Genomic DNA, 23681 nt, shown 5'->3' with positions numbered 1-23681 from the left:
TCTAGTCCTAGCTATTAAAAGCTAGTCTGACACACTGCTCAGACTGCATGACAAAAGAACATTAGCGATTAAAAAGATTTACATTTATTATTAAATGAAATATAAACATCTTGCAATATATACATACAGTATAAACACAGCATTATTGTTTTTCTGGATCATTGTCTGATTTTTTTGTTGCTTCGCTACTTTGTGACTTGTCTTTGCTGGATTCATCCACCACTATCTCCAACGCTGCACTTCCTTCAATCCTCTTCACAGTCTCTCCTTTGGCAGCAAGGATTTCCTCAATGTTCCTGTAACAAAAAAACAACACAGAACATGACTCATTCAGACATATACCATATAATGCCAGCTGCTTGAGCTCCTCTGACAGCCTGAAATGGTCACAGAGGTGCTGTTTGTAAACTTCAGTAGTGTTTTGTGCTGAATGTCCATTATCTGGAAACTTTACCCAAACCTAAATTTGTGATCAGGATTCTCCAGGCAGATACCACTTTTCACTGTCATACCGGGGTGTCCCATCCTGTCAGCTGTCATGTGCCCATTCTTTGACTAGTGGTCTGTCGCAGCTCCTCGACCAGCATATGGCTCATAAAATGGTATGTCACTGCCACATCTACCACAAAACTCATACTGTATGTACCATATGACACAGGAGGAATACAATTTCTACAGTACAGTATCTTTAAAACCCCTCAAAAGACCCATTTATTTTCTTTGTCCTTTATCGGCTGACCACACTCCATCTTTTATTTGTTCCCCCTTGCAATGCTGTTGTGTTTATGATTTAATTCAGTTATTCTATGCTTTTATAAATGCTCATATTCTATTGCTGTATTTTAATTGATTGTAGTCATCAGTCAGATGATCCCAATTTAATCTGTTTCTGAAGCACTTTGGTCAACGTTTGTTGTTTTTAAATGTGCTCTGTAAATAAACAGAAATGACTTGTTTATGTTTATGTCCATTTACCAAAATACTCCTGGACTGATGGACTGATGGACTAATGGATTAATGGAATAATGGATTGATGGATTAATGGAATAATGGATTGATGGATTAATGGTTACCGTTTGGATGTTATTATGTGACAATGACATGTTCTGCTTTATGCTGAGGAGTTCAAAGCACCACCAACCTTTTCCCTTCCAAGTCAGAGAACCAGCTGAGGTTATCGGCGATGATGTGGTGATTCTTACACCCCGGACATGTCACTATCACTACACCTTTGTGGTACGCCAGCTTGGATATCTTCTGCGTGGATCTAGTAGAGCAAACCTGTAAATACGATGCGGCCTGCATGTCAGATTTATAACCTCAAACACACGGGTCAGCCCAGAAAAAAAACAGACCAAAGACAACCAAAGCTGTTTTTTTTTTTTTTCTTGTTCAGCTACCTTGCATGTGTAAACAAGATGATAATGTGTTGACTGGATCTTCCCAATAGCGTCACTCCTGATACTCGGTGAAGTGGAGACTCCTCTACAGCTGATCGGGCCAGCTTCGCCTCTGGCAGCAGGTGACAGGCAACGGAATCTGTAGTGGTCTGGCCGGGAGAGGAGCCCCGTCCCGGCTGTGGTCGTCGGTTCCCCCGGAGGAGGACGACGGAACCCGGCGGTGCACAGCCTGGACAGAGCCGACGGACTGCGATGGCACCGGCTGACAGCCAGAATCGTCCTCGAAGAGTGGGATGAGCCCAAAAGAGCAAAACACTGGTGTAAAACCAACATGACAGCCGTCGCGTTTCAGAGTTTGGAGGTTTGACGCGATTTCATCAACGAGCATGATGTCGCGATTTGATGACGTCACCAAAGGGTATTTTCAAAATAAACTTTATTAGCAAATAGATTCTGGTTCCTGGTTTCTGGCTCCTCTCCACCACTGTCCCTGATCAGTGTGTGTAGAAGCAATCTTACAAAAATAATTATGACCTTGTTTTATTTGCAGCATTAAAGATCCTGGAAGTTTAAACTTAAAGACAATTTAATACTAGTGTGAGGGAGTCAGGTCATTTCTTTGAACATAACCAGCAGAGGGTGACATACAGACTTTGATATCACCTTGCAGATTGAGATTTTCCTCTTTGACTTAAAATACCTTTGTGATGCTCAGTCTGGCACCAATTGGAGCCAACATCCTATATTATATTAGTAATACTATTGTACTGAGTTGTGTACGGGCACTTATCATCACCTCATTGTTTGCCAAGGCTTTAGAGGGAATAGGAGAAGAAAGGGCGTTTTATGCATTTTTGACAAAACACTTTTCACCATTGTTCCAACTGGCTAAGGCCAAGGCTGCTGCAGGAGTGTACAGCAGAACTGAATGACAATCAGCACAAATGACCAATTTAGTGAGCTGGTGGTGACTGAGGGGTGTGTTCCTAAACCCTGCTCAGAAAGGTGTGGGATGCTAGTTTAGGGGAAACTGCAGTCAGTCTGATACCGAGAGGCTTTCCCAGTGCTCTCACACTGCCTCTGCCCTGAGTGCCACGCAGTTTTTGTGTACCATATTTCTCTCTTACTGGCTTAAATTAATTGTTACAGCCTAAACAAAAGAGTGTCTTACATATATCACTTATGATAAACCAGGAGGAATAAATGTCCTTGTCTTTATACAAGAAAGAAATGATAAGAGATGGTTTGTCTACCTTAAAAGACATTCAAATGCTACTGGTTTAATATTACACTATATGCACAATTAATTTTTACAGGAAGCATTCATTTCTTATTCATAAGACCTCACTTTAAGCCAACATTCATTATTTAATAGGAACCCTCCTCTCTGAAAGTTTGATTATAGGCTTTGTGAAATGCATCTGTTCATAGGTGAGAGTATGATGTTTAAAATGAAGCTGAACACATCTGCCACAATACTTTTGGTCAAGAAATGAAATGCTTTGTGCATAGCTGGGGGTCAAAGTTTGGTTATATCTTTTCATTTTGTAACTTGTGTGGCTTTTTAGTTACCTTGTAACTTTGTGTTGATCTCGCAAACAGTGAAATTACTAAACTCCAAAATGACGATAGACATTTTGACTACCACAAATTGTCCTTTTCCAAGGATCGCAGAGAACTTGCCACAGTTCTTCTGTGGACTTAGCCTATCATGTGATCCCTGACTGACTCAGTGATGTTGAGACCAGATCTCTGTGGGGACCATAGCATCTGCTGCAGGACTCCTTCTTCTTGTCATTGAAGATTGTTCTTTATGACTCCGGCTATATGTTTGGGGTTATTGTCATGTTGCAGAATAAATCTGGGACCAATAGATGTCACCCAGATAATAATCTAAACATTTAAAGTGCCTAAACCCTTTTGCACAGTACTATATACAAATATTTTATAAATTATTGTACAACATCTTATGGAAGTGGAATCTAACATTCATCAGGTGTAACAATCTAAAGCCTATAATCATCCTCATCCTCAATCAACCTCAAAAAAAACCTCCGCAACACCTAAAAGAAATTAAATGTAATATTGCTTATTAACATAACATAGCAATTTTACAATATTTTGCCTCATTAATAAAGTTTTTTTTTTTTTTAATCACAGTTTCTCACACTACCGCCATGCTTTTATTTTGAAAGCGGCGTTGCTTTAGCACTTCCTCCAGCCCTGTGCAGCAGCAGCGGTTTGTGCTAGCTGACGAACCCGCACAACTGGTGCGTTTGTGCGGGCTTCACCTCTGTCACTGTCGTACGGGGCCCCGGCCCGGCGTCCGACTGGCCACAGCCGCCGAGAAACGTTAGAGAAATGTGTCACCCGTGTGCGGAGGAGGCGAGAGACACCAGCTTTAATAAAACAGGTGGGTCTTTTTTCTTTTTGTGTGTAACTAGCTGGTTAGCTGCGCGGTTCAGAGTGATTTCACTGCCGCAGCCTGCTAACCGGGCATCGGTATGAGACATCGTTTCCCGTCGCCCCTCGTCAGCCAGTGGTTGTGGGGAAGACCAGTCAGTAAAAGGTCGCTGCCTGGCTTGGATTATATGTTTTTATACCAGTCTGCAATAAATTCAGACTCTCAATCCCAGATTTATGTTAGCTAGTTAAACATTTTCGATCATACATCAGTAACATTTCATCGATAGTCGGAGGCCAGTGAGGTATTCAGGTGTTATGGCAAAAAAAATCTTATCGATAAAACACTGAGACTGTAAACAGAAGATTAAAATGGAAAAGTTTGGTTTAAATTGTGGATTAAAGTGTCAGAAAGTATGTCTTTAAAAACAATAAAGTTGATTGAACTGCAGCATTTCCATTGTGAATTACATTGTTTCTGTGGTTGTGTTTTAAAGTTGGAACGATTAGTTGATTAATTGATTAGTCCATTAACAGAGGATTATTTAGTAACTATTTTGATATAAATATGTATAATGACTATGACTAATGTATATGATGACTAATATATGACTTTAGTCGTCATTTTTTTAATAAAAAATGTCAAATTTCTGCTGTATTTAGCTTCTCTAATATGAAGATTTGATGCTTTCCTTATCACACCCTGGTAGTAAACTGATAATCTTTGGGTTTTGGACTATTGGTTAGTCAAAACAAGACATTTAAGGAAGTGGCCCTGGGTTATCTGGAAATCATACCAAGCAATCTTAATTTCTTAAACCAAGCCATTAATCTAAAAGAGATTGATTTATAATGAGAATAATCATTAGTTGCAGCCCTAGTATATTATTGAGTTTACTGTGTATTTGTGTTTTTATCATATTTGTACTATCTCCTAGTAAGATCTTTTATAACATTATTTGTGGTCTTTTGTGGTAAGGTTGATATATGACTGTGCAATATTGGCCTTATAACTAGTCATTTTGAGATTAACTGCATTAGTCAAATCATATACTCAAAACAGGCTTTACAGAGTCACTTTAAATGGCCCTTGTTTCAGATGTGAACACGTTGTGAGTGTGACATCTCCAGCGCTGTCTTCAGGAAGGAAAAGTAGGTTTTTGTGAGCCAGAACCAGTTTGACATGGTCAGGACTGCCCTGTCTGCTGCAGTCTGTTGATGTCACAAGTCTGCCATTGGCAGGGTTGATCAGATGGGCTGAGATCTGAAGCTGTGATTACTCTGTTTCCTACAGACAGCCCATGAAGAAGGATTTTGTTCTCAAGGAACAGGGAAAATCTCATGTTTTGGAAGGATCTGTGGGTGTTTGTGATCCCCTTATCACCTCTTAAGAACATGATCTTGAATCCTTGATACCTGTGGTACAGCTCTTGCATTCTCCCCTCAAAAAACACAGTGTGAGGTGTTGCTTGCTTCAGCTAAACCCAGCAAGGCAGATTAATAACAATCAGAATGATATATTCACCTCTTGAATATATTTATTGGTGAAAACCTTATCTGTTCAAAAGAGACCAAAAATCTTATAGTCAGGAGTTTCCTTGATGAAATTTTAAAACTATAAAAGACTCATGTCATCAAATCAAGGCTGATACTGACCTTATTAATCAGGTACAGTATTGGCCAGATGTGACCACTTCACATTAAATATGTGTATTTTTTGTCAAATTCATTACAAAGTGGTGAAATGAAGAGCAGTATCTGTTCAAACAGGTTTTCAGAGCGCTGTTTTTTGTTTTTTGACTGGATGGATGCAGCAGCATGGATGGTAGAGCACAGAGAGAGGCTAACTGCAGGGAAAAACAATGCCCTGAGCCCATATACCGAAATAGAATAAATTATATGAAGATCACTATTACAAAAATAAAATTGAGCAATAAAGAAATGAAATCAAACCAAACCCAAACTAGAATTAGGGATTTCCAAATAGTTATCTATTGATTCTCTGTCAGTCAACTTGTTGTGCAGCTTTGTTGTGCACTCATCACTGACAGACTTTCAATATCAGACGATCAGAGACTCTCGTCATCCTTGGTTAAATGTTTCCCTTACATCTAGTCCAGTACATGTGAAGGAACAACTAAAGATCGTATGCTGTGGACACGACACTGAGATCAGGAAATAATGGTTTCAACGACTGAGAACTGGAGAATCCCAAAATGTAGCATCCCTTGAAGGTTACCCATCCATGCTGAATCATAGTGTCTGAACTATCAGGATGGAGACTCAGTCAGTGGATGTGCGATGCTCTCTGTTGCTAGGACTTGAAAGGTTCCCTGGGTGTAATCAAGTACTTTGATGGAAATTTGTAAAGTTGCAGGGAGAATATTGACAGATGTACCAAACGAAAAAAAAAAATCAAATCAGTCTAATGGAATGTAATAAAAGTTTGAGCTGTCTGTAAATGATGGTGATGCTGGCATTGTGGAAACCCACAAACATAACCACTCCTCAAATGAAATGCCTCAATCAGCTGTCAGATCCAGCTGACCTTCCTGTGAGACTTAAAATTAGCCTGTTGGCTATTTTTAAATTATTCATAATTTAATTAATTATTCAGTTTGTTAATTTTTGTTTGTCAGTTTTCAGTAATTCAGTGAAAAAAAGTCAATTTCAGGTGAACTTTATGATATTTTCAGAGGGAGATAAAGATAAAGACATTCAAGTCAGGATGATTTTCGTCTCTATTTCTCTGTTTGACTTCAGTTGAGAGACACCAGTGTCCTTGAGGAAAATTGTACTTGGCTCTGTAATGTATTGGCTCTCACTGCAGCCAGGTTCACCTGTACCTCTCTCAGCCCATGTGTCAGAGCCTCACTGACAAAAATCGCCACAAAAGCAGCTCTGTTCAGTGAACAAATTCAGGAGAAATGCACCGGCCTAAAGCTGCAAACAGGAAAAGTCGCTATGTTATTCAATCTTGAACTTCTTCTTTTTTTAATCAAGTTTTAATTTTAGGATTAGGACACCCTGTTTCTCTGGTACTATTTGTGGTGGTGAGAATAATCAGATTGCTTACAGTTCATCAGAGGGACACTCCTTAGTTGGAATCATGGGTGGTGGTTCAGGAAGACGTGCGGTGTGATTCATAGACTAGATAAGGAGTTTGCAGACTTGTGTTTATTTTCCAGGATAATGTGAAACAAAACTTGGATGTTCTTTTGCACCAAAGATATCGGTGACTGTGCTTGTGTGTGTAATATGTCACTTGAGTTTACAGGATCTCCCTTTTTTAATTTTCTGGATGGCCACAGTAAAGCTCTTCAAAACTTACAGCTTTCATTTTAAGGCATGTAACGTTTATCTTTATAGTTACAGTTTACTTGACCTTATCAGCGCAGTCATGTGACAGGCCATTGAAAACAGGCCTACTGCTTCAAGTTTCTTTAGCCTCAGAAGATTGTTGTTTTATGTGTGTTGTAAAACAGTGATTTGCATGCATCACAGTTTAAGTCTAAACATATTTAATGTCCTGTTTGTCCTGGATGTGTAATTAATATTTAGCCATTCAGTGGAAGCTGTGTGCTGCAGTCTCTGAGTTGAGGTGAAGCAGCAGACTAACAGAGGCCCACAGTGACCGTACTGCCATTCTGGTTTGAGCTGGATGAAACAATGCTTTTTTTGTGACCACTTGACCAGCTATCCTCTTTCATCCTTTTCCTGTAAGTAAGTTGAGGAGACAGGGAAATACAATTTTGGAGAGTTTTTTTTTTTTTTTTTTTTTTTTAAATCAACTGCTCCCAGCTTTGTGTTCAGAGAGGAAACAGAAGTGATCATGATTTTTTAATGCTCTCTTAGATGTACTCCAAGGTGAGGTTTTCCCCATTATTAAACTTTTATTCCATGCTACAGTTTTCTCCATGGTTAACTTTAGGCTTTGAAACAGCTTGGATACCAAAAAAAAAAAACTGCCTAGATTGCATTAGTTTTTGCATTACTCACACATTCACTGTGTGAGGAAGTAGTCCAATTGTGGTTTGACAGATTTACTCAAGCTTGAATAGATGCCTGCAAGAGTCTTTTGGTTATGGGGTTTATTTATGACGTGGTCAGCATCCAGATTTCACCTGGGTTTTGCTTCCGTTTTGCTGACAGAGTTTTCAAGTCAAAGTTCAAGTTCTTGTTGTTCTTAATTTAACTCTATAAGTAGTAGAAACAATCCATTCGACAAAGCTGAAAGTCATTCGTGTCTTGTTTTGAGATGTTTGAATGTGATTGTTTCTAGCCTCTGAGGATAATACACTAATTTAGAAGAACACTGTTAAACACTGTTAAAAACTTCAGCATGCCGTAAACATGCTCATGCAGAAAAACTGAAGCACATCAGGGCAGATGGAGAAACTGGGACTTGATGCATGCTGCGTCAGGCCCTGTGGTCCTTTTACTTCCGCTTGCTCTGCAAACTCTGCTCTGATCCTCTGTGTGTTGTCGGCATGTGTAGGATGCTCGGGACATCCCTACCGCACAGCAAACTGTTTAGTAAATATAATCATTGCCCCCCCCCTTGCTTACCCCAGTCAGGTAGCTGCACACATCAGGTCAGATCAGATCAGAAACTTGAATTGCAATCAGGGGTGCAGACAAAAAACAACACAAGTGCAACAATATACACAATACAATAAAACACACAACACTATAAAAACATAGAAAACAATAAGAACATTAGACACTAAAAACAAAACACACTATAAAGTGACAATGTACATGTGCATATTTAGCAGGGTTGAAGGAGTTTTTAGTCCTATTGTAGCTGAACCTCTGAGTCTACAGCCTGAGGGAAAGGCTTCAAATCAGAGCAAAGAGGGTGGTTTGTGCAGTCCAATATGGATCTGACCTTGCGGAGAACCTGCTGATTAAAGATAGCTGTCAGGGAGGTCAGTGGGACACCTGCCACCTTAGCAGCCACCTTTACTATTTGGTTTGTCATGCTCAGGTTACCATACCAGGAAATCAACATCAACAGAATGTTAGGACATATTCAATATATTCGATAAAGGATTTATAAAATTGTAGCATCATTTTCCTGTCATTTTATATTTTGACTTGCTGACTTGGCTGCATGTATAATGGTAACAGAATTTGACTCATTGGGGTCACTAACAGATGAGAAATGAGCAGCACAAACTGACCTTACAAACTGAGACATGGGGGGAAACAAATAATATATAATGGCTGATCAGGCCATTCAGACACAAAGGGGGATAGACCGTTTAAACGAACCACTGTAACCACAAAACATGTCAGTATAGTGCTACCTAACATTAACCAAGAAAAAGCAATGAAACAAAAACACAGTTGTCAAAGAAATAATAACAAAAATCTAACCAGCAAATGCTGCCCGTCCCAATGATACAGGAGGAACAGTGCAGCCCCACAGGCACTCAACATCATTTAACCAACTTTTGTTGCACTAATATTTTTAACTGACAAGTCACCAACTAATTCCTCTTTTCTTTGTTTTTTTTTTTTTAGATAAACCATCATGATTCCCATCACAGAGCTCCGGTACTTTGCTGACACCCAGCCGGCGTACCGCATCCTGAAGCCATGGTGGGACGTTTTCACCGACTACATCTCAATCGTCATGCTGATGATTGCGGTGTTCGGTGGCACACTGCAGGTCACGCAGGACAAGATGATCTGCTTGCCTTGCAAGTGGGTGGTCAACAAGTCATGCGAGACCATGCCCGTACCAAACATGACCACCCTGTATGTGCTGGAACCCAAAGGCATTCAGTATGACCTCGACCGTCATCAGTATAATTATGTCGACGCCGTCTGCTACGAGAACGAACTACACTGGTTTGCCAAATATTTCCCCTATCTGGTGCTACTCCACACCCTCATCTTCTTGGCCTGTAGCAACTTCTGGTTCAAGTTTCCCCGCACAAGCTCTAAACTGGAGCATTTTGTCTCCATCCTCCTCAAGTGCTTTGACTCACCGTGGACAACAAGGGCTTTGTCTGAGACTGTGGTGGAGGAGAGCGATCCCAAGCCTATCGGCAAGATGAATGGTTCGATGGACAAGAAGGCCTCATGTGTGAGCGAGGATGTTGAAGCTAGCGTGCCCATGCTTCAACGAACGAAGTCCAGAATTGAACAAGGAATTGTTGATCGCTCTGAAACTGGGGTTTTGGATAAAAAAGAAGGGGAGCAAGCTAAGGCCCTTTTTGAGAAGGTGAAGAAGTTCAGGATACACGTAGAGGAGGGTGATATAGTCTACCGTCTTTACATACGTCAGACCATCATCAAAGTGATCAAGTTCATACTGATAATTAGCTACACAGCTTACTATGTCCAGTACATCAGATTCAGTGTTGTGTGCGCAGTGAACCTTAAGAAGCTCACGGGCTATGGCACCTTCTCCTGTGCCCACCCGTTAGCAACACTTTTCAAGATATTGGCGTGTTTCTACATCAGCTTGGTAGTGGTTTATGGACTAATCTGCATGTACACTCTGTGTTGGATGCTCAGTCGCTCCCTCAAAAGGTATTCCTTTGAATCAATCCGGGAGGAGAGCAGCTATAGTGACATCCCTGACGTGAAGAACGACTTTGCCTTCATGCTACACATGATAGACCAGTATGACCCTCTCTACTCCAAGCGCTTTGCTGTTTTCCTGTCAGAGGTGAGCGAGAACAAGCTGAGGCAGCTGAACCTGAACAATGAATGGACATTAGAGAAGCTGAGGCAGCGCATCACCAAGAACTCCCAGGAAAAGCTGGAACTGCATCTGTTCATGCTCAGTGGGATCCCAGACACAGTATTCGATCTGATAGAGCTCGAGGTGCTCAAACTGGAGCTTATCCCCGACGTAACCATCCCACCAATCATAGCCCAGCTTTCCAACCTGAGAGAGATGTGGCTCTATCACACACCAGCTAAAATTGAGGCTCCAGCTCTGGCTTTCCTAAGGGAAAACCTGAAGTCTCTCCACATCAAGTTCACTGACATCAAGGAAATCCCTCTGTGGATCTACAGCCTGAAGAACCTCAGCGAGCTGCACCTAACTGGCAACCTGAGTGCTGAGAACAATCGATACATCGTCATCGATGGGCTCAGAGAGCTGAAAAGGCTCAAAGTGCTGCGCCTCAAGAGCAACCTAACCAAGCTGCCGCAGGTAGTGACAGATGTGGGCGTGCACCTCCAGAAGCTCTCCATCAACAACGAGGGTACCAAGCTCATGGTGCTCAACAGCCTGAAGAAAATGGTCAACCTGACAGAGCTTGAGCTGGTTCGCTGCGATCTTGAACGCATCCCTCACTCCATCTTTAGTTTGCACAACCTGCAGGAAATTGACCTGAAGGACAACAATCTGAAGACAATAGAGGAGATCATCAGCTTCCAGCACCTGCACCGGCTGGTGTGCCTGAAGCTGTGGTACAACCAGATCGCCTACATCCCCATTCAGATCGGAACACTTACCAACCTGGAGAGGCTGTATCTGAACAGAAACAAGATTGAGAAAATCCCCAGCCAGCTTTTCTTCTGTCGCAAGCTGCGCTTCTTAGACCTGAGTCACAACAATCTGACCAGCATCCACGCTGATGTAGGCTTCCTCCAGAACCTGCAGTACTTCGCTGTGACAGCAAATAGGGTGAGAATTTTTTTTTAAATGACCTTGTTCACTGCATGTTTTCATGTTAGTGAAAGTTTGTCTCATTTCCAGCACATCTATCTCCACCCCTCTATCTCTCTTGTCATGTGTGAATAAGATTAGCTTAAGGCCAGATAAGGTATTTACAAAGGTCAGCTTTTATAAATTCTGAGATGTTCACAGATTGGTTGGTAATTATGGCTTTAAAGATAGCCACATGACCGAGGCTTAGACAGTTTTTCAGTTGTATATTGTCAACAGATAATTCCCAGTTTTAATTTTGTCCTTTCGATTTTTTTTCTGCTTTTCATACTGAGAAAACATTTGAGCTTAGGTGCCAAAAAGGTCGAAAACGCTGATATGATCTCGGTCTGTTTATCTGCTTTCCCGTTACTGAAACGCCGTCCTGTTCAGTGCACAGTAGTCAAATTAAATGCAAGCATGTAAGATAAAAGTCCTGCCTGGAATGAACCACAGACTTTTACTACAAGTCTATTTTCTTTTCTTCTTTCAAGCTAATAAATAGAAACCATTAGCTTAATCACATTTATGGTATAATTACACAATTTTTCTCTGAGAGCACATTATGATTCCGTCAGCATGATTCCCCCTTAGGAGAAAATATGATAAAAATGTTTACATCTCCTGAATACTTCCCGAGAAGTTAACTATTACTTTTCAAGTAAACCCTCACAAATACCCTTTATTTAGGATGTTGTTGGATTTCAGTTGATCATTAACTTAAATGATTTGAGGGCTGTGGCAAATCAAGACCTCCAAGGATGTCCTTTTGGGTGGGTGGGGGTGGGCTAGTTCATTTGGTTTGTGGTAGTAGATCATTTAGTCCTTAACAAAATGCTGTTCATGTGATTCGCAATGTTGGAATTTCATTCAGGGAGATGCAGTTTGTTCACTGTGAGGATTTAGAAAAACAGCATTCTTCTGAAGACACACTCAAAAGCACGCACGCAGGATCATGTGTTTTCAGTAAAGGCTACTATTACTGCCATTTTATTGTGTTTGCTTGTGTGGTTTCACACTGGAAATAGATTCCAGCAGGTTTGTGTGCAGCCAAAAATAGCTCCATTAAAGGTGTCTCTTGTGTTTTTAAGGCCTCTCTTGTCTACATCCTCCTTTACACTGTTAGCATATTATCAGTTCAAATTAGTTGTGTAATTGTGAACATTGTGTCTATGAAGCTTCTTCAGAGCTTTAGAGTTTGAAATTTGGTTTTTAGACAAACACAAAGAATTAAAAATATGACAATGAGTTCATGGCATACAACATAAGCACACAAAGGATTCGAGAGTAAATGGCTGGCTCTTGGTTTTTAATTATTTGTTGATGCTTTTGAAGCTATTTTGTCTGTTTTCTTTTTCCAGTGTGCTAAATTTGTTGTGAAATTTAGCCCTAAAGCAACTTTTGAGTGCCCTTTAATTTTATTTTGATTTGTTTCCTGTGCTGGGGCCTGGCTTGTGGTGTGTTTTTAAAATTCAGTAACATCTGAAATGAACAGTATCTATAAATTAACTAACTTTAGTGGAAACAGCTGCCTCTTTTTCTGAATGCCCTTTGCTCAGATATCAGATCTCTGCCTCGTCAGGCCATGGCATATGGATTAAAAATTTAACAGCTCAGGCTTTCTGTTTACTGGTAACTTACACCCCTCATTTTTCTGCCTCTTGTCCTCTCCACTTCAGATCGAGACTTTGCCCCCAGAGCTCTTCCAGTGTAAGAAACTGCGTACTCTGAATCTGGGAAACAACTGCCTGCAGACGCTGCCATCACGCTTCGGAGAGCTCACTGGGTTGACCCAGCTGGAGCTGAGAGGGAACCGTCTGGAGTGTCTCCCGGTGGAGCTCGGTGAGTGTCGGCTGTTGAAGAGGAGCAGCCTGGTGGTGGAGGAGGACCTGTTCAACACGCTGCCATCAGAAGTCAAAGAGCAGCTTTGGAGGGCTGATAAGGAGCAAGCTTAAATCAAACCACAGTGGTGAGCTGCAAAGGAGAGAAGTTTCATTTGAGAAACAAACGACAAGTGAAATTGTGTATAAAGAGAGGCAAACCTAGAGAGGTTTGCGGCATTGTTGGCCATGGGGGCTCAGAAAGGTGGTGTGGCTTCCCTGACAGGATCTATGAAAGCATGGATGTCAAATTTCAAGACCTCCAAGAATATCTTTTTGGAAATCTCTAGGTTCATGATCTCCAAAAAAAAAAAAAATCTTCTAACCAACCTTGGTGATGAAAGGCGGTTTACTAATGTGGCTTTTCAGCTATTTCATTCTAAATATCAAGCTGCAGGGAAACAAGCAGTTGTCAAATATGCATGCCACAGTAGGACCTGTTTAAAGCAAACCTGTTTATTGGAAAGAGCCAAAAAACAGAAAAAACTTTGCACGATTCAGCCTTGTCAGCGAGCTAAGCGTGCTGACTATCACTTCTTTGCTGGCCACAGGATACATGCACAAATTGAACACGCTCAAAGCAGTGTTTGCCTGACATTCCTGACATGGCCTCAAGAATCAAAATTATACTTTTACTATTACATTTGCAGTTGCGGTGTAGTGTGACTGAGAATACTGGCAGATGTTAGAAAAAAAGATTATAGTGCTACCGACAGCCAATTTGTTGAGGCATGAAGAACTGGCCCTTTTTGTTTTCTTCAGGCTCTCTCTACGCTCGACATGCTTGGATACATCTTTATATGTGAACAAAATGCCTGTGTAATGAAGATCAACAGATCATCCCACAGGTGATCTCACAGCTTAGGCCTTAATTTAGAAGACTGATGCAACAACATCAAAGAAAAGCTGTCAAATTTTCAGTGGACACGAATGGAAACTAACTCTACGGTACAACGTCTAACTACCCTGCAGTTGGAGATTTATAATGTCGTCCTGTGGGCGGGCTTTTTGTCAGCTGTATGGAAGCTGGGGAGCTTTTTCTTGGACTCTTTATTTTGCTTCACAAAACATCATGTCTTATTTAGACATGTAACCGAGCTTTACGTTATTTTGCATGACTAAACATCACCTACATTACTGATGTGTCTTATTGCGGTATGTGAGATGGGCTTTATATCAGTGCATTTCGACCTGTTGAAACAAAGTCAAGACTTTATTTTTGACTCAAAGATACATCATTTGTTGCTTTAAAATGCTACCACACACTGGTATCATGCTTGGGTCTGAGAATGAGGCTCTAATGTGATTGGTATATTCGGTTAATATGTGATACAAATCCAGTGAGTGATCGAACGGCACAGAGGGCGAATTTACTTTAAGCTTATTATGGAACATAAACCTGTGCTCAAAGATCTCAAGTGACCTTTGTTCAATTGGAGGCTAATATGTTTCTTCACTGACAAGACTGTAATTACACAGTGCGTCCCCCTGCTCACATGAAGTTTGCTGTCCCTGTATAGAAGCTGCAGAGACACAAACATTGACAGAACTCCTTGTCACAGTTGATTTCTTTGTCTTTATCAAGTTAAAACACATGCAATCTTGCACAATGCGAATCATACAGCTGCTAGATAATATAAACCAATAAAAAGGGGCAAGAATCAAGGTACTTTCATGCTCAGTGTGATGTTGAATTATGAGACCTTAGATGATTATTACCTATATGGCACTTCCAGGTGGATGAAGTGCAGTTGTGCGATAGGAGAGTCTTAACTAGCTGCCAGGTACTGCCAGTCTCAGAAAGAGAAGTGTTGATGTTAATGATTTAAGTGCCCAGCTGTTTGTGTGCTAGCCATTATATTTATCATGCTCAGTTTACTCCAGGGGAAGCTGGACGTTCATCAGCACTTTGTTTATCCATCCAAGAGCAAAATGAGGACAAACAGGAAATTACAGAGCACAGGAAACTGGCTTTGACCGACCTACACAAGGGAAACATTTATTCACAGAGAGAGTATGCAGAATGTGTGATTTCCACATGCATGATGCAAATTAGTGCAACAGTGCTTTGTCTGCTTGAAACACTTTTCTTGTTAAGACCTGGGTTTTAATAGCATCATTTGGAGTAGATCTGCTATGTTTACTCCAGCCAGGCATCTCTTGTTGCTAATATGGCCTTAACTTTAACAAGCCGTATGCTCTGTTAATGATCGCAAACATCACATTCATGTGTTGTTGTTTTATCATGTGTTGTAAAATGTATAGCTGAAACTTTGAACGTCTCTTTGTTTAATGCATATCAGACATAAGGTATGTGGTCTTATTGTTACCAGCTGTTTATTTTTATTTTTATTTTAGCTATTTAGAAGTTTCAAGGGAAGTTTCACTGTAATAATACAACTGCACCTTTGTTCACAGTGACTTGTTTCACTGAGGCCCTGGCCTTAAATCCAAATGCCCTTCTAGGGGTCACTAGTAAAGTGGCCCCACACAGTCTTAGTTGTCTTGAATGTGCAGTCCTGTTGTCTTGAATGTCTTGACTAGCAACCACTTTTAAAGTTGGAAGCAAAGGTCACAGACAAAGTCGAGCACAAAAAAAGGAACAGATGACGCCAGACAAAGGCAGTAATTCAAAGGAAATGTCAGCTTTTCCTGTATGTGTACAATTTTCTGAGTGGAATTTTCCACTTTCATAAACAGTATGTGCTCTGGTTTGATTTTCGGGGTGCCACATAAGAGCAGAAAACATGTTTCTCATTATATTCTGCAGCTAGTGACTGTTGACCTGTGGGATGCCAAAAAATGAATATAAATAATCAAGTAATCAAGTAAACTGCAAATGATAAATACACCTTCTAGAGAAGTAACAGTACTGGTGCAGTGCGGTGCAGTGCTGTGCTGCTGACACTAAAGAGCTCCCTCCTGCAGTGCAGTGTCAAATTAGTACGTTCAAACGGTGCACAGCAGTTATTGTTTCAAGTGTGTTTTTCATCCTTATGTATTTTTAAGGAGAGTTTCTGACAGATTTATCCCTAAATTCATTCTTTGTGGAGCAGGTGAACTCAAATTACTCTTAAAGTTCGAGAGTGCCATAGAAATCTTCCTCAGGGCTTCACTGGGAGCTTATTCACACCTCATCAGAATAGTTGGATTTACTGAAATTTCCACATACATGTTGATATAGTCATCTCTCAGGCCTTTTTTTTTTCATTTCAGTTTTATTGTGGTCAGTCTACGTCAGCATTTCGACACAACTGCAGTGACCAAAATGTTTCCGAGTCATATTTTTTTTCCTGCGAACGTTAGTATTTATATCACAAATATTTGAGCCAGGAATGGCGTCAGTGGTGTTGTCTGACCTCCAGAACCATGGCTACAGCCACATACAGCCACATACAGTCCCTCACAGTCACTTCCCTCTGAGTCACGAGTTGAGCATGCTTAACCTGCAGCCCCACTCCCTTTCCTGCACGTCAGTGTCAGTTAATTAGTGTGAAGGTCAGAGATGAGTTCAGTCAGCCATTTGCGGCACATCGAAAGGAGGAAGTTTTAGTGACTAATGAAATTCCCCTTGGTTACTAGAAATCCATAGCACGTTGATTAGCACCATGTCTCATTTAAACACATTAAATGGCCTCGATCAATACATTTAAAAGCTTTTTTTTCATTCTGGGCTAAAATTGTTTAGCTTTTCACTTTCCTATTCTCTCTCTTGAATTCATGTTGAAGTGTGAAATATCGACAATGTGCTTGTGTGTTTGTTATGTTTGCCCCGCACAGTGTAGTCTGTGTGAAGCAGCAGGGAGTTGCTGATTTCTTTCTGGACGCAGCTGTCCCCAGAAACAAGACAGGATTTCACAACTGAACAGAAACAACTTCTGACAATCCGACATACTGTAAATGGAGGTGAGCTCACCTTCCTATGTGGGCATTTTGTGTAACAGTACACAATCATCTGTTAATATTCCTGAAGAGTGTACATTTTTGGACGGTCACATACCATTTTCACTTGAACTAAAAAAAGAAGAGACATTATTCAAAAAACTGCCATGCCATTTGAAATGTTTTTTTAAATCCATGATTGTATTTACTGTGTATGATAAATCCATCTGTATTCTGATGCCTGTAGATCAGGGACATATGAAAACATTTTGTTGGTTTCCTTTTTCTGGTTCCGCGTCCATTTCATTTTACGGCACGAGTTTGTTAATGCTGATGTTGGACCTGTGTGCATTATAGCCATACTGGAAGCCGCCCACTGAACCCCTAGCAACAGTCATCGCTAAATATAAGCCTGAAAGCTGGAGGGACAGATTAGCTTTGATCAGCACTGTCTATATCGCACGTGACATGGCCTTTATTCATTAATTGTTGCCAAGTGGATCGAACACTGGCTTTTTAAGCGGGACGTCTGTATCAATGAACAATTGAACTTTGATTTCCTAATGTTCAGACCTTACTTTTGTACCATTCTGAGACGTGATAATAAAATAAACACTTAACACTAAATCCTGTTGCAAAGAATATGTTAATTCTCCTTTTTGGTGGATGGTTCTTCTCTCAGGGGAAGGTTCTGAGCCCTGTTGGGGGTTTTGCTAAGAAGCAGGGTAATAGACCTGTTTTTATTGTTGACATTTTGGCTCATCTTGGCAGGAAAAACACAGATCTAATTATTTAAAGGCAAATTTGCAATGGCTCAGTGTCCCAGTAAGTCACTGCAGTGAGCCAGCATGAACAACACCAGGACTCTGGAGCTGGCTCATCTTAATTAAATCCAGTCGTGTTAATGTTATTAATTACAAATGTGCTTTTTCTGCTGTGTCACATCAAGAGCTTAAGCATTATTTCTTCCTCACGGGGAATTTTGGTTACACTAATGCTCCATTGCACCTCCTCAGGAACGCTCAGTGTATGCAAACGATGGCAAATGATTTTCTCAGCTGTTTCTCCTTTTGTGCCCTCATCAAACAACTTATTAAGATTGTGCACATGAAATCCTCTACCTTGTACTGTACTCTAGTCTGTATGTTCAAAGTATCAGAGTTCAGTTGATAGTCAGATGTGTCTCCTCGTCACAACTTGTCTGTATCTGTGGGGGTGTGACAAGTTCAACTGAACAGTAATTTTACCTCCTCAGTTTTTGTTTTAAGAAAATGGTGAAACAGTGATGGGCTTTTTCACTGTTTTCTCATGTTTTATAGTTTTGATTAATCAAGAAATTAGATCAAGTATAACTATAAGGTAAAATGAAGTGGAAATACTCAGCTGAAGTACAAGAACCTCAAAGCTGTATCTAATAACAGCACCTGAGTACATGCCTTTATTTACATGCATCCTGGTTTATGCAGATACTCAGACCGGCCACAAGATGCTGCTATAAGTCCTTTGTGTTTGTTCCTACATCACAGCAACGACTTGAGCGACATCTGAAGGTCATTCCCTGCTACTGCTGCGTGTGTAGGTCTCTGTCTCTGAGGCGAGACGCTTCAATTGATTTTGACAGGTCACATGATCGGAAATCAGCTCATGCAGACTGGAGGTTTCCCGGATGGGACACACACACAGCGCCTGTGCCATCCCCCGAGCTGAGCCTCTCTGAGCGGACCACCATGGACTTCATGACAGATCGTGATGTGCAAACGGTGAGAGTTACACTGAACTGAAGACAGAAGCGCAGGGAGCTGCAGCCAACCAGCCCGCTGCGCCACAGGCTTTGACTCAAATTGCAAATGCTCAGCGAAATATCGTTTGTGCAAAAAATGCAAACAGAAGCTGTAATGCTTAAATCTTTAAAATACAGTGTAAAAACAGTGAATAGTCTTTTTCACCGTCGTGTCATATTCCTGCAATGTTTTTTTTTTTTTTTTTTTTTGTGCGTATTTTCGTGAGGTTTATATTGAGGAGTTTGAGCTCATTACATAACATCCAGCAGTCACAAGTGGCCCATGATAGGAAAAAACAACACAACCAAAAGCCACTTCATGCTGCGCTCAACACATCTGCCTTTAAGGGCAAATTGCCCGTTTGGAGTTGAGAAATTTCAGCCTCACTTCTCTATCAGTGTGAATATATGGTCACAACCAGGTCAGCAGACCCTCCTACCGCCGAGACCAGTGCTCTGTGACTTCTCTTAAGAGGTGTTAAATAAATAATCTTCATAAGCTTCACACCATTATTGATGTAACTGAGTTGAAAAATGCATTTATTGTGGGCCTGTAAATTTTAGGGCTGCAGCCAATGATTAACTTCAGTGGGTTAAACTGACTATATTATCTCCAGTAACCAGTTCATCTTTTAATCTATAAAACTAGAAAAACAAAATGTGAAAAATAGTTTCTTAGAGTCCAAGGTTCGTCTTCAAATGTCTTGTCTGACATTTGATTCAGTGCATCAGTCAAAACATATGAATTTTCTGTTGATTGGCTAATCCAGTAATTGAATAATTGTTGCAGCATTTTACTCTAGATATTACTTACAAATAGCCAATTAAATGATTAATTAATCAACAGCAAATGAGCCATTTTGATAATTAATCAATAGTTTAAGCCATTTATGAAGGAAAAATGCCAAATACTCCCTTTTCTTTGTCATATATGACAGTAAACCGAATGTCTCTGGGTTTTGGAGTGTTATTTAAATGAAAACAGCATTTTGATAGATTTTATCTTGGGTTATGAAGGTCGAGGTGGTGAGTGTATATTATTTGCTGACAATCTATAGAGCAAATGATTAACTAACGATAAAAATAATCATATAAATGAAAAGATCAGGAGACTGCTTCGTTTTCTGTGCTGTTTTCCTTTAATTACGTAATTCAAATGTGAATGTATTTAGTGCATATATGCCGTGCAACTTCCCCTTAATTTGATTAAAATTTGAAAAACAAAAGTCTTATCTTTGTGTGGGAAAACTGGAAGGAGACATGAAAAACATGTTTTCAGTAACTGAGAACTGAAACTGACTCGGCAGCACTTCCCTCTCTCTTGACAGTACATGCAGGACGGGTACTTAATTCTGGACGGGCTGCTGACCTCTCAGGAGTGTGACGAACTGAGGCAGAGGATGGCAGAGATTGTGGAACACATGGACGTCCCGGAGCACTGCCGCGTCACCTTCTCCACCTATCACGAGGAGCAGGTCGAATCACAGGTGACCTAACGCACAGCACTGCACAGGATAGGTCTTTTAACAGTGTTCACGGTTTATTCAACTGTATCTCTTTCACATGCTCGCCACCGCATTACACTTGAAGATGCAGGTAAAATTGCCATTCACGTTCCTTAAATGCAGAAATGTTGCCTTTAGTGTGGAAACCTTAGCTCTTCACTGAGTCACCTCGACCCCGGCTGTCCCTCCTCTCAGGCGAATAGCAAACTCTTATGTCAACAGTCGAGTAGGTGTCAGTGGAATATGTCCCCTGTAATGTAAACATTCCCCGGCAGATCAGGTGACCAATGTAAACCTTTTGACCTGCAGGGAAGTACTGACTATTTCATGACCAGTGGAGATAAGATTCGCTTTTTCTTTGAGAAAGGAGTTTTTGACGACAAAGGTGAGCTCCATTAAAATTATTTCTGGTCTGTCCCATTATTTTTCTATATGTCGAAATGCCAACTGAGATGGGAAAAGCTTTCTTTGGTTTGCAGGGGAATTCATCGTACCAAAACAGCGGTCGCTGAACAAAGTCGGTCATGGTAAGATTTCGAACTGTATTCTCCTGGCAACACGTACGCAGGGCTTTCCAGTAGAACCCAACTAATCCCAGTTGTCTTCATTTAGCACTGCATGCCTATGAGCCGTTGTACAAAAAGGTCACACATTCACCCAAAATCCAGGTGAGTGAGCTGCTGAACACTATCAGAGATCTAATCAGTCACAGAATAACCGACACTCATATCAAATGTTCTTTAAGGGCATGGCTAAGAAGCTGGGTCTTGCAAATCCTGTGATACTGCAAAGCATGTACATTTTTAAGGTAAAGTATCATCTATCCATCTATCCATCTATCTATTTAAATGTCTCATAGCTTTTTATTATATTACAGGGGTGCTTTAGAATGAGATATTATTTTTCATTCTCCATCTTTTCCAGCAACCAGGAATTGGTGGGGAAGGTAAGAACATGAAGTTGAATATTTTATTTATTTATTCTAAGAAGATACATACACACGCAAAGCAAGAAAAGACCAATCAAAATGAAAGTGAATATCATAGCCTGTATTTTCGAGTTATATCTTCCTGGTATACCGTTATATTTACATTCAAACACGACCCAGTGCTTATTTCATGAGAAGATTCCCAAACATCAACATTTCCATTTTCTTCATGAATACATGGTTATTCTTTATATACTTCTCATAATATATTTGTAACCCAGACATTTAGAGCTTTCATGTTAGACTCTGAGCGTTTGGTAGAATCAGGTGTAAACGTGGAAGTTACAGCATGGTGCAGTTTCTATTGTGATTTTTTTCCCAAAGATGAGAGTGCTGCCTTTCCAGTTTATCCATAAATATAAGAATATTTTAAACTAAGTTGAAAAAAAACTCCCTATTGATATGATGAGCTCATGCAAAAACATTCTTTCAATAAATATCCTTATATTGTGAAAATGTAGCAGATTCTTCTGTTTCTCAGTGACACCACATCAAGATGCCACATTTCTGTACACGGAGCCCCTGGGCAGAGTTATGGGATTTTGGATCGCTCTGGAAGATGCCACTGTCAACAATGGCTGCCTGTGGTTTATCCCGGGGTCACACAACAGTAAGCTCTCAATATACTATAACTTATCTTGCTCTGTGGCCTCTAAAGCACTGATTCCTCTCAGTTCCCAACACCATGTTTAACAATCCTGCAACCACTATGTGTTTCTCCATGATCTGGTGTGATTTGTAATTTGAAATTCCCTCGCCTTCTCTCAGGTGGCATTTCTCGGCGTATGGTGCGTACCCCAGAGGGCCCCCACCCCAAGACAGACTTCATCGGAAGAGAACAGGACCATGATAAAGAGAAGTTTATTGCCGCACCAGTTAAAAAAGGTAATTCACTTTTGTCTTTAAATGTAAGTGGGCAAATGACAGGTGATTGAGGAATTAATATTATGAGGCACCTTATGACTGAGAATGTACAAAAAAAAATCCGGTGGTGTTGAGACACATTTATTATGTATTCAGAAAGTTTGTGCCAATTTTGGGGAAGTATCTAAATGATACGCCCAATGTGTATTGTGTAGTGCTGAAACAAATGAAAGGAATAGTTTGACGTCTTTGGAACTGCTGTAATTAGCTTTCTTGCAGAGAGTGTAGTTTTGGTCTCAATCTTCTCACCAAACACCCAGCAAGAAATTTTCCCATTTCTCAAAACGTCAAACTATTTTAAAGAATCAACAGAAGATCCGTCTTTTTGATCAATTAGATTAATTTAAATAATTTATCCAGTAAAAACTGCTGTTTACTGTTTCTCGGAAGTTTAGATGTTTTTGTAAAGTGAGTGTCTTTGGACTCTGAATAACTGGTCTGCGTCTGTGTTCAGGTGGTGTAGTCCTGATCCACGGGGAGGTGGTGCATCGCAGTGCTGAAAACAAGTCCGAAGACTCTCGCAATGTCTACACCTTCCACATCATGGAATCCCAGGACACCCGCTGGAGCCCTGACAACTGGTGAGACTGTACTGGAGTCGGTGTGGATTTGTGTCGTTTCTGTTTTTTCTGTTATGTCAGGGTTTATCAGGTGTTTCCAGCAGACGACTGCCACAGTCAGGAGGGAGAGACGTTAAAGTAACACTATATCATTTTTGAAAAAAAAAAAAAAAAAGTGATGAACCTATTCTTTAACCCATCTATCATGTTTCCATCTCTTTGGTTCTTAAAGGTTGCAGCCCACTGAAGAGCTGCCTTTCCCACCTCTCTACACGAAATGAAGGATACCTTTGGCATCTGGCTGCATTAAAACAAGATCCTCTCTTTCACCGAAGAAGCTGTTTTTACCAAAGCAAGTGTTCTTCCATTTCTCAGGACTTGTTTTTTTTTAATCTCTTATAACACTACCTGTTTCTCTGAGCTACATGCAGACCAGTATGTGGCCTGGTCCAGAATTACTTCAACTGTGAAAAGTGGATTAATGGCAACTAACTCATTTTTTGCTGAATGTATCAAATATTTTAAATGACAAATTGATTTTAATTTCTTTTAAGCTTCTCTTGAGTTTTTTGAACAACTTTCCATGGAAACTTGACAATACAACTGATATTTCGATCTACTTTTTATTCAGTCTCCTCATCAATATTGTCACTGATCAGCTTTTTCTTGTTCACGGTCATTATT

At 40.5% G+C, this 23681-nt stretch overlaps 3 protein-coding genes across 3 annotated transcripts; 2 read left to right on the top strand and 1 right to left on the bottom strand.

The window, feature by feature from the left end:
- Window positions 1-68: 68 nt before the first annotated feature.
- dnlz (DNL-type zinc finger) lies at window positions 69-1817 on the bottom strand. The gene is made up of 3 exons (XM_071466922.1): window positions 1401-1817; window positions 1142-1281; window positions 69-296 (listed from the first exon to the last, which is right to left on the bottom strand). The coding sequence occupies exons 1-3, from the start codon at window positions 1731-1733 to the stop codon at window positions 143-145; spliced, it is 627 nt and encodes a 208-aa protein (XP_071323023.1). The 5' UTR covers window positions 1734-1817; the 3' UTR covers window positions 69-142.
- A 1806-nt stretch (window positions 1818-3623) lies between these two features.
- Window positions 3624-17867, top strand: lrrc8aa (leucine rich repeat containing 8 VRAC subunit Aa). The gene is made up of 3 exons (XM_071466194.1): window positions 3624-3813; window positions 9333-11457; window positions 13158-17867. The coding sequence occupies exons 2-3, from the start codon at window positions 9343-9345 to the stop codon at window positions 13431-13433; spliced, it is 2391 nt and encodes a 796-aa protein (XP_071322295.1). The 5' UTR covers window positions 3624-3813; window positions 9333-9342; the 3' UTR covers window positions 13434-17867.
- Window positions 17868-18841: 974 nt separating this feature from the next.
- On the top strand, window positions 18842-23616 carry phyhd1 (phytanoyl-CoA dioxygenase domain containing 1). The gene is made up of 11 exons (XM_071466197.1): window positions 18842-19000; window positions 20349-20507; window positions 20835-20910; window positions 21005-21052; window positions 21138-21193; window positions 21271-21333; window positions 21450-21471; window positions 21995-22123; window positions 22282-22398; window positions 22892-23018; window positions 23230-23616. Exons 1-11 carry the CDS (start codon window positions 18968-18970, stop codon window positions 23276-23278), a joined length of 879 nt encoding a protein of 292 aa, XP_071322298.1. The 5' UTR covers window positions 18842-18967; the 3' UTR covers window positions 23279-23616.
- The last annotated feature ends 65 nt before the right edge of the window (window positions 23617-23681 follow it).

Source organism: Trachinotus anak, unplaced genomic scaffold (assembly GCF_046630095.1).
Source record: "Trachinotus anak isolate AG129_WGS33_773 ecotype Australia unplaced genomic scaffold, CSIRO_AGI_Tana_v1 ptg000028l, whole genome shotgun sequence".
Lineage (NCBI taxonomy): Eukaryota > Metazoa > Chordata > Actinopteri > Carangiformes > Carangidae > Trachinotus > Trachinotus anak.
The sequence above is the reverse complement of the archived record's forward strand: the minus strand, read 5'-3'. Positions and strand labels throughout refer to the sequence as shown.